The following is a 16,280-nucleotide window of genomic DNA, read 5'->3' as shown; positions in this document are numbered from 1 at the left end:
ATAGGCAATTATGAAAATCGACTCAAAAATAAAATAAGACATTAAGGGCAAAACACATGAAAAATGGGGAAAATATCTATGTATTTTTCCTTCTGTAAAGAGATCTTAAACGTGATGTAAAAATACATACAATTGCCTTACCTTGTCAAGTTCTTCTTCCACTGCTCTCTTTTCTCTAATGGCTCGTTCAATTTGACTTTGTTTTTCTCCACATTCCTTTTCATAAAAGTAATTTTAAAATAAGATTTAATAAATCAAAATAAAAATTCAGGAAGTGCTGAAGCCAAACCCTCCCACCCCCCCCCCCCCCACCACAGTGTAAATGCAGTTCTTGCTACTGCCTTGGATGCATTTGATTATATTTACCTGCTCATTATTTTCTCTACAGAATCACTCAATATACAGACCAAGACACATCAAATGAAACCTTTTTAAAATCTATTTAATGCATAAATAGGTGGATAAGCACAGAATTCTTTTGGTCACCTGCATAATTTATTACAAGTTCCTGGTTCACTCAGAAATATGATGTCTGTGATCCACAGACTTTGTCTTAGGATACTTTCTCAGCTTTCATATCAGCTTTCCTTTGTACACACACAACTACAGATAAGCATGGAAGGTTGAGTTTATTGTGTCTCTGAAAGAAACAGGGATATTTAACAAATGCCATCACATGGGAAGCATTTTCTAGAGCCCAGATCTCACTTTCAAAATGCCTGTGAACTCATCTCTGGAGACAGGCAGGATGTAATGTGCTATACAGTAAGAGAGGACTGTCCTACACAATTACTCATTAATCACATGTTGATTGACCTAAAATACTAAGTTCTAGTGGAAGTATCTGATCATCAAAAGTCTAACTTAAAGTCTTAGAAGTCTTGAATGTTTTGCTACTGAAAATATTTTTATCAATCCACTCCATACCATCTGAAGAGCTGAAACTTCTTCTGTCAGCCGAGAAACCTGCATGTTACATTGCTTCTTTGCAGTGTCTACCTGTGACCAAAACAAAACTACAAAATTAGGCCCAAAAACTACTTTTCCATCTTGCTTTTTGACATATATATGTCGTATATAGGTGGTGCATGTATTTAAAGCATGAAAATACCTGGGACTGCAAGAACTGACAGCTCTTAAGACAAAAATGTTAGAAGAATGATTATTATCAATCCATACTACTTTAACTGAGGGTGTTTAGGAGAAAAAAAACACAAATGAAGACACCACAACTACCATTCACATCTTCACAGTGCAACCTTCTCCATGCCAGTGTCTGCAGAGACACCAACAGTTTTGCTTCTTGTTTAGAACACATGTTTGGACAACAAATGCTGAAGAGGATGGTGCTATCAGCATGCTGCTTTGCCACTTATATTATCCAAACTCTTGTGAGAAAACTGCTTGTGATGACCATACACCAGCAGTAGTTTTTCACTCTGAGGAAAACAAAAAAAAATCTTCCCATTCTTACTAAACATCATAACTTACTTCCTTTCTAATTCTTGCAGCAGTATTTTCTGCAAGTTGAGACATTTCTTCCTGCAGTTTTTTGATCTCTTCTTCCTTCTGTTTCTCCCCAAAGAGTGCCTAGAAGAAAAATAACAAAATGAAATATGACTGATATGTCAGTGTGATACTAAGAGCGCCAAGAGAAAAACACACACTTCTCAAAAGACACCTTCTTTTCCTTTTTACTTTGGAGTAGCTGACACTGAGACTCAGTAACACTGACACTGAAAACACGTGACACTAAATGCACATTCCTGTAAATCAGAACCACACAAAGAGTTAGTGTCAATAGATGCCTTTTTCTATGGGGACTGGGAGATTCCGGCTGAACATGGAATTACGCAGAAGAAAGCACAAGAACCCAGAGCAAAATTTCCACCTCAGTCTCCTACAGAGCAGGGAGAAAACAATTTGAAACAGAAAGTGTTAACAGATATGTGTATTAATGTGCATGTTTTTTATTTTGTTCATTAACTGAACACTATTTTTTTTTTCGCTTATGTTCATTGAATTTTCTTCTCAGTTTGAAAAATTCAAGATGTTTAAGCCAGAGCAGTAAATTAAGAATTGTCTGCCTTGTTTTGGCCCCTTGAGCCATGTTTTCACATCAGTAGTTTTGGCATAAATGTTATTCTATGATAGTTCAATCACACATTGTATATAAAAGTTTATTTTAAGGCTCTCCACATGCCTAGGTCTCTTTGTTGATGACTCTGCACTTTCCTTGTTTTCTATGCCTTGTCTTTAACAGTTATAAATTTGTAACAGAACCTTCCTCTTTTTTCCTGACACTAGTATTTGGTAAGAAACTCTGAACTCTTGTCAAAAACTTTGGAAGATTCGTGTTTAGGTACAGTGTTACCACTTAGATGACCTTTATCCAGGCACTCAACATACGCTTTGAAGTTCATACTGTATGACAAATCTGAGTGATGAGTGGTCACATCCCAGCTTGCTCTTTATGCAGGACTAATTTTAGCACAACAGACACAAAAGAAGCTAGCTTGTGTATCCTAATAATCTTCATTTCCAGAAAACACCTTCATCCAATGCCTTACTTGACTTTTTTGCAGGTTAGCTTCTTCCAAGAGCTGTATGCAATCTTGGACTTTTGCAACAGCGTCGTATGTCTCACTTTCTAGACTGGCACACTTGGTCTGAAGCTCACTGATCTGCTCCTCCAGGGCTACTTTTTCTGTTCTCAGCCGTTCAGCATCTTGAACAGTCACACACAATCTATGAGACAGTAGAAATTTGACAATGAGATGGTCAATTAGGACACTGATCCATTCAAATTGAGCTATTAGTAAGTAGCTATTCATAAATTGCCCAAATTGCATTGTTTTCTGCTTGTTTTTGGACAGAGTGTTTTGTGTTTGATGATCAATCAAGTCCTAGAAAGAAACAGAATTATAGGAGTTAACTCAGATATGTAATCTCAGAAGATCCTTAGAAGAATCCCAGTGATATCCTGGGATACATCACTGAAAATGTTCTATATTTAACCAGAACAGAACAGCCCCAAAAGAAATAAAGTTTTCCTCTGTGGAGGAAACTGAATAATTGGATGTGGGCAATGAAGTCGCAGCTTTTAGAGAAAGAAAACCACTGGTAATTTCACAACAGCTCAGGAATTCTTATTGTTTATGATTGTCAGTATTGGCAGACATGAGAAAGAAGAGAACCTCAGAGGGATCATCAAAAACATGTCTTTGTTACTTCCTAACATGTTTGCCACAAAACATGCAAGGACAGACAACCCTTCTATTGTAGGGTTTGCATGTATCCTGTTAGTAACACACAGTGAGCTCTCTTTACCTTATTTCTAACTGTTTTATATTAGACTGCATTTGCTGCAAGCGTTTGTCAGATGCTGTTTCTCTCTCCTGAGCAGACATCCTGTCTTCTTCCTGGAAAGAATGAAAGTGTTATCCAGATTTGAACAAAATAAAGATATGGTCACATAAAACAAGCTAGGTAACAACTTGCAGTTCATTTAATGTCAGCATTCAGAAAATGACAGCCCACGCAGTTGCAACAGAAATGATTCATTTCTCTAGGATACCTTTCTCTCCAATTGACTCTGAAGTTTCTCTTTCAATGCCATCATTTCTTCAAGCTTAGCATTTGCTGCCTGCCCATCTATTTTGGCTTGCCTGTATATAAAAAAAACAGTTATTATAGAGGGGGAAAAAATGGCTCAATTAAAAGTTTGTCACAATTGCTGTGAAGAGCAGAAAAATTCCACAATACTGTTTTCACAGGGTAGAAGAGGATTACACCTTCTCCCTATGTGGCACAGAGAGAGAGGAATACCAAATTCCAAAAGTCCTGTGGAAATTACTTTATAGATTATAAGGAAGGTGTATGCATTGATTAAAGAAGGACTAGGAAATCAAAAACTTCAATGATTCAATAACTTAGTCACAGATACGTAATGGAGAAGTCTTTTCCAGAATTAGATTTTACTTTTTAAAAGTAATAGGACTAGGAATTAAAACAATCATTATACACTTCTAAAGAACTTAGTTAACGTGCTTTGTAATCCGAATAGGTTTTGTGGGCTGAAGGAGAAAAGGGGAAAAAATAGTTAGTGAATCATGTTCATGACTGGTGGCTCTTCATCCTCAGTAGAAAAGTCTGTTGAAAAAAGCAACCCTCCCACTCCTCTGACTTGGGAACAGAAAGACACAGAGAGCCTTCACCTGGGGTGTAACCCAATTATTCAGCCTGCATATGAGGCTAAATTTAAAAACCAATGACTGGCTCTATCACAAAGGTAAAACACAGCAAGCACGTATTAGATTAGCTCATGCAAACTGCAACACCAACAGTCATGAGAGAAGCTGGAAAATATTTCATACTTCTGACAATCAACTTCAAGCAAATCTTTCTTCTAGAAATACTGATTTTGAATTAATGGCATACAAGTCAAGCATACTGTACCGACATGAAAATCTTAAGCAAAATATACATAATAGAAGCAATTTTACAGCAAATACTTTATTTCAGCCCAGTTAATTGGAAAAGTTGATTTGGTTACAATTTCTTTAAGATGCAAAAACTACAACAAAAACATTATTCCTAAACACAGTGTTGGCCCAAAACTTTGACCTTAGTCCATCTGAAACATTGCATCTTTCTCCTACAAGAAGTACTATAAATTCAGGAGGATATTAAATTGCCTCCTACAAAATATTTTAGAAGTGTTGTAAAACAAAGTAAAAACTCAAAAGGCAGCATAAGAAGGGAAAAAGAAGAAAAATGGTCATAAAAATCAGAACACCTTAAGCATTAACAATGCATTTTAACAACCAGGTTCAGTTTCAGGGGTCTGCATTTTACAGGCAACAAATTGATTCTATTTATTCTTTACTGTAAAAGATATCTTTAACCTAATCTTGGCAAGTTATCTCTATTTAAGAGCTTTAAGATTCTGAGATGCAGATTCATGCCCTAGCTATGCCAAGTTTCTTAATTTGTGTGTTTTATCCAGGCCATACAAACATAATTTAAACCTCAATTCTCTAACATACAAGTCATTTTTTAAAATCTACTTTTGCATTCCTGACTTAGTACTCTATTACCATAAATCATGTAAAACTGTGGAAAACATCCCAAAGGGTTAGAATTGCCTGCACCATATGCTATATAATCCATGCAGACTACATCTTCATGTTATAGAAGCAACTGGTGAAAATACACCAGACTTCTTGGAGAAACACTGCAGCCCCTTTTAGGGCTAGACAGAGCTGCTGCCATTAACACTGGGAGTAAAACATTGGTTTTAGGGGTGCAAGGACTCTAGGATGATCTGAGAGGAAGGTGAATGTCATCAGTGTCTGTAACTAGAGATTAACAATGACTGAATTTGTTGTTTTAATCTCAGTTCATAAATCCACTGTTGAATGATATAAAATTTTAATTTTAGATCAACCATTGCTAGTTAAAAGAGAGAAGAGTTACATTAACTGGCATTGAATAGACTTCAGCTGTGAACAGAAATAATCATGAATTGTGTAATAGGTATTATTTATCCTTTCTCTTCATATACTTCAGGAATGTAATTAACACTTCTTTTACTTTCAACTTCCACAGAACCTATGGTTTAGAGCTCTTTATTGATAAAGGGTAAAAGCAAATTTTATTTAAAAATTAAGACTTGGAAGCTTGTTTGAACATTCAAATTTCAGAATTGCAATAAGTAACCATGTAACTGGCTTTTGAGCAAACTGTATTCTATGAAAGCCTATCTTCAGAATCAATTGTGATGTGATACAATTTTTTCCCTTTTAAATCAAAGGTCAAATGTTGACTACTTCAGGGAAAAGCTGAACCAAACAACACTAACTGGAAATATGTTACCATAACACTAATGATGTCTATACAAACTTCAGTGACAGGTACTGAAAGCATTGTAACTATGAGGATAACAATAACTTGCAGTACAAACAAGGCCCATGACACAGCAGCAGGTTAGGAAAAGCTAAAGAAAATATGTTAATTTTTTTTTTTCAATCTGCCTGGTTTATACCTCAGTTGTTTTCGTAGCTGCTCTAGTTCCACATCTTGTTCTGTCACAGTTTTCAGAAACTGCTGATTGGTCTGTGAAATAAAAAGATATTTGTAACATGTTCATTACAGTATTGAAAAGGTTAAATGTGTTACACATGCCTTACACTGAGATAGTAAAAATGACCACAATGGCAGGCAGCATTCAAAATGCACAATATTCTCCTTTTCTCTCCTCTCTCCTATTAATTACTAATGTTTTTCTTGTTTTTTTGACTGTTGCTAAGAGTTGTTTTCGGGCACTTTCTTGTTTCTAAAATATCTATTCTGAGTGCTAACAGTTCATTTCAAGACCACCATAGAGTACTCAAAGTAAAAACCCCATCTTGCCCACATCTATTATTTTTGTTTCATTAATAACAACAAAATACCAGATGAAATTAACTCAGATAATCAATGAGATCTTTCTGCAAATTTCTCTAGTTTAGTACAGTTAAATATTTTAACAATAGCAGTGAACACTCTTGCCTCAGTACTGAATTCTCATTTCCAGAGCATGCATAAATATACTGAACAATTCCAACCTTGGCACATCTAGGAAACACAGCTGTTTCACCACAATAAAAAACATGGCTAATTAACTTGTCTCCTCACTTCCTATTTTTCAGTTTGTTAGTTCAAAAAAGGTTCGATGCTTTATCCCATGACATCTTTATGCCTTTGGTAACAGGTGGTGCCAAATATCTTTTGGATAATGCAAACAAATGGATTATCTTTATCTTAAATATTGTCTTAATTCTTTTCTCTGATGTGAGGAAAAATATTTCAGTGATAAAAACACAAATAGACTGTTAGAGTAGGTTAGGAGTCTTTTTGCACTCCCAGTATTCAGAACAAACACCCAAAAATAAATCATACAAGAATCAAAAACAAGTTGCTCAGTCAAAAACCTCACCTCCTCTTTCACCTCAATTTTTCAACAGAAACTACTTGACACTTTCTACTAAAACTGCTCGTCAATTTTGGAAGGCCTAAGCTAAAGCTTATAAACTAAGAAGTCTCCCAGTCTAAGGATGTGGATAAAGCACTGGAAGGTTATTAGAGCTCAGCAAAATGTGCATAGAGGCGACAAAGACACTCAAGACAGCAGTGCCAAAACAGGAATGGATAAAAATATGCCAGAGCTAGCTTATGCAAGAGGGCATAATTTAAAAAAAAGTTTCCTCTGTGAAGACATGTGAGAAGTACACTAGCCACATACTGCAGTTCTGAGTGTAAGCTTACCCCTGAAGTGTAAAAGAAAGAGCTCACATAAAATTAAAAGCTGACCTCTCAACCACATTGACCTGGTGTTTGGAGTACAGGAATAAAGCCATCACTGCTTCCTGGTTGCTGGAGAAGTTTGCAAATTTGAGTGACATCAGGTATGTGTGAAGGTATTTTTGCTTTGTTTTTGTACTTTGAGGGTCTGCTAGGAAAATAAATAAATTACTAGTTCACTGTTCAGAAGGTTTTACTCACCATGTGCAGTTGGCGAGTCAGCTGCTGAACGCTAGTCCGTTGATCCTAAAAAGAGAATTCAGAACTTCTTATAATAATTATAGTCAGAAAGAGTGAATAATTAGAAAGCTTCATAGTCAACTGAAAACATTTTAAAACTATACATGCAGCGGGAAATTCAGTGTGTCTCCATAGATTTCAGCTAGATTGTTTTTAGCTGTTGACCTCATACCCCATAAAATTAGGTTTACTACTGAATAATTTATCCAATTTTCCCTGGGCCACAAACTGCCTCCTTCCAAAACTCACATGCACTTAATATGAAAACATGAAAGTACACATGTGGTTTTAAAGCATGTACTTTTAAAGCACACAGTGCTTTTAAAGAGACACACAGACTACTACATGTACTACAAGCATTTTTGCTAAGCAAAGTAACAGACATGCACCCATTGATTAAAAAATTCCTGTTATGGACATTTTCATTTGTTCTTTGCCATACAAGGACGTCTTGTGTCCCTAAAAAAAAAAATGCTCAGTTAAGGTCTTGAGTCTCTGAATGTGAACTCTTACCATTCTAGGAAAACTAGCATAACTCAGAAAAACCATATGCAGCATGCCAAGTGCCTTCAGAGCAGAGAGAGGACTGAGGTCCCTGAGCTGAAGTATCTTCTAAATGTACTAACAGTCTCAAGGCCAACGAATATGCTAGAAACTTATTCCTGCTTCTCCCTTGCCTTCTACATCCAGTCCTTATGATGTCCCCTCTCCTCCTTGCCTTCTGTCAATTCTACTTGATCTGACTTTTTCTATTTGCTTTTCACAGCTGTTTGCTACTCCTTCATTGAAAACTAAACCTGAAATAAGTTTATTTAACTGGAGAGCAGTTTTCTCTGGGAGACAATTAGCATTTAAGAATAGAAGCCTTGTTCTTGTCATGGTGGCATTAAAATGCACCAAAAATTTACTTACTAATAAGAAATGGAATCTGGAAGCCCTACAACAGCTACCAGTGGCTCTCTATACTCCACTGTATATGTTATTAGTAACTGACAATACAACCAAAAAAAATTTAATATTAGAAACATGAGCAGAAAACTGGAACCACACAAAGATCAGGGTCTTCTTAACTATTCCTTGAAATCATTAAGAAATAGTACAACAGCTGCACAGACACTTATCCTCTTTCTCAGAAATTATCACATTGCCAAGGTGAACTCAATACCACAAAAAACCAAAAATCAGTAAAAAAATATGTCTGAGGTGAGCTGTAGCTGTGCCCACAAGTCAAATGTGTTTGAAAATGGAGAGAAAATATTAAAAGAATTTGTAGGTTCTCTCTTAGAAATACATGTAGCAAAGTACATAAATGCATCAAATTTCTATTACTTCTCCACACACTGAGCATCTCTACATAGCTCATCAGAGCAGAACAACTTTTCTAAGAATTTCCTGAAAGGCCTTCCCCAGATTCAGCATAAGAAAAACAGGCTGCTAAATGCAAGCTAGCATTAGACAAAGACTAATGAATTTGATTTTTTCACCTGTTTACTTCTCTACTGAATAACAGCAGGAAATGGTGACTACTTTTCCAGCTAGGAGAACAGATAGACTTCCACCTCAGAATTCAGAAATCTTAAGCAACTTTTTCAGATGTTTTACTGTCCTGATGATTACTGACCATGCAATTCAAACACAGGATTATTTATATGCACATGCATATTTTGTGTATGTATGTATTATATATATATATATATATATATATATATATATATAGGTATATGAAAATAAAAAAAGAGCAACAATAAATGAAAATTACATTCTGCTTTTTCCTTTCAGCTATGAGAACGTGTGTTTCAGTCAGGCGCTCCTGGTACTGCTGCTGAAGTCGGTCGTGCTCCTGTGACAACGTCTGCCAGCGCTCAACTGCTCGGTCTTTTTCCTAATTTACAGAACAATATTCTATTACAGCACGTTTGTTTTCATCTGTCATTGTCTAAAAAGACAGGTCTTAATTTCTATTTTGAAGAAAAGCCATTACCTATACTTTTCTCTGCATAAGTTTTTTTAAAACTTAAATTCAAGTGCACAAAAATAGGTGCTTGGAAGTTCAAATTCCACTTCCAGTATTTTGCCTTTTTTTTTTTTTGAAGCGCTCAAACTTTCACAGGTCTTTAGACAGGCCTGCAGTATAGATACTATTCAAGTACCAAAATTCAATTGATATATTGTAATAAACTGAACAAAATTTGCTTGTATTTTTACATTTAGATACTATTTTCTACATCCCACACTTTCCTCCTCATATCACATTACAATAGTTTTGATTAAAATGACAAGTTACTACAAAAAGCTTGATTGAACATAATATTTCAAGGAGTTGCTGATCGTTAATTCGACATACAGATCAAGTCAACCAGGTAAAATTACTGACACAAATTAATATTAAAAAATTATTTTATGAATCTAGGAAAGAAGTTTCTTCAATCTTTGAGTTCAAGAGGGGCTCAAAACAGACTCAAGGAACTCCGAGCAAATTATTTCTAAATCAAGAAATAAAACACCCTCCCCAGTCTACCAAGGCACAACAAGAGAAATAAAACAATAGAAATGTTTATCTCACACACTTGCTTTGCCAGCCGTAGTTCCTCTTGAAGGGTTCTCACTGTGCTTTCATCTGCAGGAAGAGCCTCCAGTTGCTTCTCAAGAGACTCTTTCAACTCTGCATGCAGACTGAAATTCAAAGAACTAAGTTCAGCAAGGTATTTCTTTAAAAGGGATTATTTTAACATCTGAAATATACCGTGCCCTTCACCTGTACATACTACTTCCTTCCAAGTCAAATTTAAATCTATTAAGTTATGATCTATAAACAAAAGGGACAGTTTGAAATAGTTTCACATCTAGTTCTTAGTGACATGGCAAAATCTCCTATACCTGGTGTTGTAATCTGTATCAAGCACTTCAAGACATTCTAACATTAGGATCCTGAATTTACTTAGTAGAAGATTTCAAAGATTTCAAGGTCCTAAGTTAAAAAAGCTTTTTAATGTTTAAGAATCACTTGAAACAGTAGTAGCAACATGGCAGTGCAATTTTTACCTTTCATTTTCCTTGGTGACTTCTTCCAATTTTAGCTTCATCTCACCCATTTGTGCCTGAAACAAAGACATTCAAGAGTAAGCACTCATTTAAATTACATAAACTCTGGTACCACTGTCATCCTGTATTTCTGTCTGACACTGTAAAAGTTGGACAATTTAATCCAGCATAATACAGTAAATGAAAGTCAATTGCTTTTTTAAGGCAAGTCACAAGATTCCACTCAAATTTAATGGCTGCCAAGTCCTGTTACACCTCAGCATTTGGAAGTTATTACAGACATTAAACTTAACCTTTTGAAATTCTCATGGCTCTTACAGATTGATTTTTAATTAACTCAAGCTTTAGGGGTAGAGTGGATAACTCATATGCTGCAAGCATGTGATGAAAGCTTCAGAATTAAATGAGGAGAAACTCCAGTTATATGAAACAAACTGGCTGTTTTGTTTACTAGTGCAAGGAAGCCACAGTGGTTCTGTTGCCTCCTGAAATTGATCAGGCTGCAAGACTATTTGCAAAATCTTTATAATGCACAGATCAAACAAATTAAGTGCATTAAACCAAAAGCAGCGTGTAACTTCTGCATGAAGATCACAAGCAAAAATTGCTTTTTGTGTGCCATAAGTTTTAATATCACTTATGTTTTCAGTCATGTGAAAGGAAGATGGATCCCTTCCACCTCAACCCACAGGATTACACTGCTGCAATTTGGACAATCGCCCAACCTTTTCACAGAAGCTCTCCATTCATCCCCTTGAGGCAGCCTGCAGTCCAGCAGCTTCGTGAAGCACGATAAAAACTAGTGCCCAACATATTCACACCTCTACAAGAAGATCCAGTCTGAAATGTAGGAAATTCCCATACCTGATAAAGCTGCAGCTGTTCTCTCATTTCTTGCACGTTTTTCCCATACTCTGTGATTAGAGCTGACAAGCTAAGAAGTTGAAAAGCATGATCAGAATGAGTTTTGGAAGTGCTGAAATGCTCTGAAAATTAACTAATTTTAAAGAATTCTTAATCTAGAGGTCAGAACAGAACAGTCACTTTTGAGTTCCAAGCTCAACATTCCCCAGAATCAAATAAACAAATTTAATCACTACTTTTAAATAATGATCATTAACAGCAAGGGTCCTACATAAAAGAAATAGAACATATAATGGGACATAATAAATTACTATTAATACAAAATTAATATGTTTAATCAATTCGCACAGAATCCCAAATACTAAAAGACTACACTTCATTGTTGCTTTCACATACAATAGTAAAGAGGCCTAAAAGACAATGCAGAACACTGTAGTTCTAGACTTTCTCCCTCCCAATATTTCCATAATTGATAGCAATTCTCTGAAAATTCTATATTAAAACCTAACAAGAAAAGCTAGGTTATTTTTGTAAGAGGAAATTACAGTGATCATGAAACCATCCACTGATAGACAACTCTTAGTTGAAGAGTGTCAAAAAAACATTTTTAAAAACATCCTCCAATCTCAACAGACAGCAGTTACCTGTGTTACCTAGATCAGTGTGATCTTACCAGAACTTTTGTTTATTCTCTCAAAACTTTGACTAGAAATTCCTTCATTCATCTCTCATAGTTTATTTTACAGCTTGTGGAAGCAAAGTCAATAATTCAATTTACTGAATAAACACAATACCACCTAAAAACAACTATCACAGTAACACTTCTACAGACACATCTATACAAGACCCAGTTCACCTGGATATTTACACTCCTGTGAGCACATGGCAATTTCCTTCAAATACACTGCAGTATTCCCACTTATCACTTGGAATCAGTTACCTTTGGTCCATTATCCTGGATCCTGATGTGCCATTACCACCAAGGGCATGTTCCTGTAATGGAATGGTGATTTACTCATTAGTAATTGCACATAAATGCATGTGGTTTTAATCTTCTATACGAAACCCGAAACTATCTGTACTGTAATCTGTACACAACATGCCACAGAATCACTTCCAGGTTTATGTTCAAAAACCCTCAAATGTTGGCCCAATATGACAAAATAATGATTTTTTTTTTTTTTTCCTGGACATGCTCTGATCTAAAGCATAATTACATCTGAGGGAAAATCAACTAAATCTTAAAAGAACAATTATGGGTTTGTCGAAGTGCTTGGCTCATTTCCATGCATCTCAGCATCAGGAAAGCAGTGAAGCCCTGCTTCTGCACAAGCTTTCAGACAGGCTTATGGTACCCAGCACAAAAAGCTATCTCAACAGGAGACCAATCTTTTAGAAAAGGGAAGTCTATAAAAGTGAAAAAGTGTGCTGAATTACAAACCAAGGGCTCTTTCAGGGATGAAACTTTCAGAAATTCACTAAAAATACCATAATTCACTGTTAGTGCAGTTTTTTTCAGCTGTTGCTGCGTTGTATGATGGACCCAAACCAGGGCCAGACAACGCTGAAGTGAGCTGTGTTCCATATTTGAAAAGATGTTTATCACAAAACAAAATCAAAAAATTCTTACTACTTCCATCTTCACATACCTGCTCAGCAGTAATTCTCAGAAGCTCACTGGCTTCACAGTGTCCAAGTGCCATTTTAACCTCTGATCTGAAAAACACAATGTTTGGGAATCATGGCTATAACACAGGCCTCTATCTACATAAATGGGACTGGCAGTCAGAAATATGTTTAACAATATAATGCTTCAAGGGCAAAAAAAAAAAAAAAGCTTCTAAAATTCTTCTATTTAGCACAACTGTTAAAAAAAAAAGAGGACTTGAAAAAATCTACAAGAACTGTAACAATAATAATGAGTTACATTTCTTTCACATTCTGTTTTAAGAATTATTTTTGTTCTGTTTTGTAAGAATCTGAGTAAGGCTTTTGTAACTGCAAAGGGTAACAAAGAAGAAAAAAATAAGTGGTGAATGCAATGGCTATATTTTGATTTAAACAACTTCTTGCCCATTTTTCTTGATACACATCCCATTGTCTTTTACTAGTTCTAAACTTCTGCAGGAGGATATAGGAAAAAGACAGTGGGGATAGAAAGGAGGCAACAGCAAAGGAATGGCAGGAAACAGGAAAGCTGCTGCCCTTACAAGCCAAAGGATGTAAATGTGAGATGCCAAAGGTACAAAAAGGGACAGATTTTAAACATCACTGATAGAAGCTCACTTTCAACAGTAAAGCATTCAATACATTCTGAAAAAAGTTCAGCGTGTATCACAAAAGTATGGAACTGAATGGAGGATTATTATTTGTAGGCCCAGCTACTAATATTTCAAAAAGAATTCAGGCAGAACTCAACCTTCTTTACAGCTATATATTTAACACAACACTCTACAACACTCTCTATTGCTTAGAGAATCTCTTTTCAGAGGTACTATACATATGCAGTGTTTTAGAACTTTAATTTCACATTCATGAAGCAAGAGAAACATTAATATCCATGTACCAGGCTCAGAGTAGGCCTAAAACAACTTAGGGCTCAGCTGGCATAGAAGCCAACTTCAAATCTTGTCCTGTGAAAACGTAGAAATTTTTTTTTTTTTAAAGGATTAAACTCTTTGATAGGAAAGGGAATTCACCATTTCACAGTGAATTTAATTCGAGTTCTACTTAGATTCTAAAGATTTACAAAATAAGCCCCAGGCAAAAGAAATACATATGAAAAGGCAACATTCCATTATTTGAAAAAAACATATTTTTTCACATCACAGAATAATAAATACTCTTGCAAAGCACAAGAAAGACACAGATTTTTTTGATCCAGAATGACTGTGTTATCTCAGACAGAAATTTTTCTGCTACTGAAATCCTTGGAACCAAAAGCTGGTCTTTCACCTTTGCCACCGCAGGGAACTTGGTACCCAGTGGAATTCTGAGGTTTGAGTGATGGATGCATCGTGCCCTGCTCCTGCTGCCAAGTTCTCCTGAAGCACTAACTGGGGACAGCGACATTCCCTGGGACAAAGCCCATTCCCCATCTCCAACTTACAGGAATAGAAACTCGGCAGAAGCAAATCTGTTTGGCCTGTTACTTTGTTGGTGAGTAATTGACATGTACTCTGATTAGGTCACGTTAAGTCACATTAAACCCAGCAAGCAACACTTAATTAAAAATACCGATTTTAGTCCATAGAGCAAATTTCACGAATAACGAGAAAGAGATCTTCCCAAAGCGTAGGGAACGCCGTGATTTCATAACTAAAGAGCCATTCATAAGAAAAAGCATGTGCTTTTAGCCATCACCCTCATTAGCAGCTTTCAATTGCTGGTGTTTAGCTAACTAAAAGCACTAACTAAAAGCACTACCCACGCTGCTCCTCACTGGGAAAGCTACGGAACACAAACCTCCAGCGCTACCGAATATAAACTCTCACTACCAGCACTCACCCGGCCGCGCTTTCCCCAGATAAACTCCACGAAGCCTCGGGGGGAAGAGCCGCTTGTCCGGCTGGAGCAAAGGGAAGGAAAAGGGAAAAGGGAAAGGGGAAAGGGGGAGGGAAAGGGAAGGGAAAGGGAAGGGAAAGGGAAGGGAAAGGGAAAGGGAAAGGGAAAGGGAAAGGGAAAGGGAAAGGGAAAGGGAAGGGAAGGGAAGGGAAGGGAAGGGAAGGGAAGGGAAGGGAAGGGGGAAGGGAAAGGGGAAGGGAAAGGGAAAGAAAAGGGAAGGAAGGGAAAGGGAAGGGAAAGGGAAGGAAGGGAAAGGGAAGGGAAAAGGAAGGGAAAGGGAAGGGAAAGGGAAGGAAAAGGGAAGGGAAAGGGAAGGGAAAGGGAAGGGAAAGGGAAGGGAAAGGGAAGGGAAAGGGAAGGGAAAGGGAAGGGAAAGGGAAAGGAAAGGGAAGGAAAAGGGAAGGAAAAGGGAAGGGAAAGGGAAGGGGAAGGGAAGGAAAGGGAAGGGGAAGGGAAGGGGAAGGGAAGGAAGGGAACGGGAAGGAAAAGGGAAGGAAGGGAAAGGGAAGGGAAAGGGAAGGGAAAGGGAAGGAAAAGGGAAGGGAAAGGGAAGGGAAAGGGAAGGGAAAGGGAAGGGAAAGGGAAGGGGAAGGGAAGGAAAGGGAAGGAAGGGAAGGCGGAGCCGCGCCGCAGGAGCAGAGGCGGCAGCAGCCGCTCGCCGGGGCGGGACGCGCTCCCTCAGCCGCCGGCGCCCCGGGGCGGGGGCCGCGGCGAGAGCCGCCCCTCCGCTCCCTGCCCAGAGCCCGGTGCCCGGCCAGGAGCAGCCCCGGGCCCGGCACAGCCACAGCCGGCCCGGGGCCCGCGGAGCCGCCTCAGAAGGGCCGAGAGCCGGGCCGGCCCCGCCGCTGCCTCCGGCCCGCCCCGTGACGTGGAGCGGACATGGCGCGGCCTCCGTGAGGGAAGCGCCTCGCTGAACTTCCCCGGGGGCTGCGGGGAGCGGAGGTGCCTGCGCTCCTTGTGCCTCAAACATTAAAAGTTTTTCCCCCCGGTCTGTTTTTCTGATGTTACCAAATCCTCTAAATTCATGTAGTTTTGTTTATCTGTCCTCTTGATAAATGTTTCTGGGGGTTTTGGAAGGTATTTACGTAGACGTGTGATTGAAAAGCTTAATAAGACTTGCTGTATACATTTCTAAGCAACTACAGCATTTTGCTTTATATTCTTAAATCAGTTTCAGAGCTTTGATTCAATTGCGCTCTCCAATTGTTTTCCAAAGGGCGTAATAA

The 16,280-nt window shown here is 37.7% G+C and overlaps 1 protein-coding gene across 2 annotated transcripts in view; it reads right to left on the bottom strand.

Annotated features, from left to right (window-relative positions):
- Nucleotides 1–15,129, bottom strand: part of SCLT1 (sodium channel and clathrin linker 1) — a 30,850-nt gene extending 15,721 nt beyond the window's left edge. Inside the window, exons 1-15 of one of the 2 annotated variants that reach the window (XM_021541614.2) lie at nucleotides 14,998–15,129; nucleotides 13,140–13,206; nucleotides 12,431–12,483; nucleotides 11,491–11,560; nucleotides 10,627–10,682; nucleotides 10,152–10,257; nucleotides 9,344–9,466; nucleotides 7,546–7,590; nucleotides 6,047–6,117; nucleotides 3,578–3,668; nucleotides 3,331–3,422; nucleotides 2,571–2,748; nucleotides 1,492–1,590; nucleotides 928–999; nucleotides 142–216 (exon numbers count right to left, since the gene is read on the bottom strand). In XM_021541614.2, coding sequence (XP_021397289.2) covers nucleotides 142–216; nucleotides 928–999; nucleotides 1,492–1,590; nucleotides 2,571–2,748; nucleotides 3,331–3,422; nucleotides 3,578–3,668; nucleotides 6,047–6,117; nucleotides 7,546–7,590; nucleotides 9,344–9,466; nucleotides 10,152–10,257; nucleotides 10,627–10,682; nucleotides 11,491–11,560; nucleotides 12,431–12,483; nucleotides 13,140–13,193 — 1,185 coding nt within the window. In that variant the 5' untranslated portion in view covers nucleotides 13,194–13,206; nucleotides 14,998–15,129. The remainder of the gene's footprint in view (nucleotides 1–141; nucleotides 217–927; nucleotides 1,000–1,491; nucleotides 1,591–2,570; nucleotides 2,749–3,330; nucleotides 3,423–3,577; nucleotides 3,669–6,046; nucleotides 6,118–7,545; nucleotides 7,591–9,343; nucleotides 9,467–10,151; nucleotides 10,258–10,626; nucleotides 10,683–11,490; nucleotides 11,561–12,430; nucleotides 12,484–13,139; nucleotides 13,207–14,997) is intronic. The other variant, XM_077783041.1, reaches the window with a different exon arrangement.
- Between the last annotated feature and the right edge of the window lie 1,151 nt (nucleotides 15,130–16,280).

Source organism: Lonchura striata, chromosome 4, assembly GCF_046129695.1.
Source record: "Lonchura striata isolate bLonStr1 chromosome 4, bLonStr1.mat, whole genome shotgun sequence".
NCBI classification, from domain to species: domain Eukaryota; kingdom Metazoa; phylum Chordata; class Aves; order Passeriformes; family Estrildidae; genus Lonchura; species Lonchura striata.
This window is presented reverse-complemented; position numbering and strand designations above follow the sequence as displayed.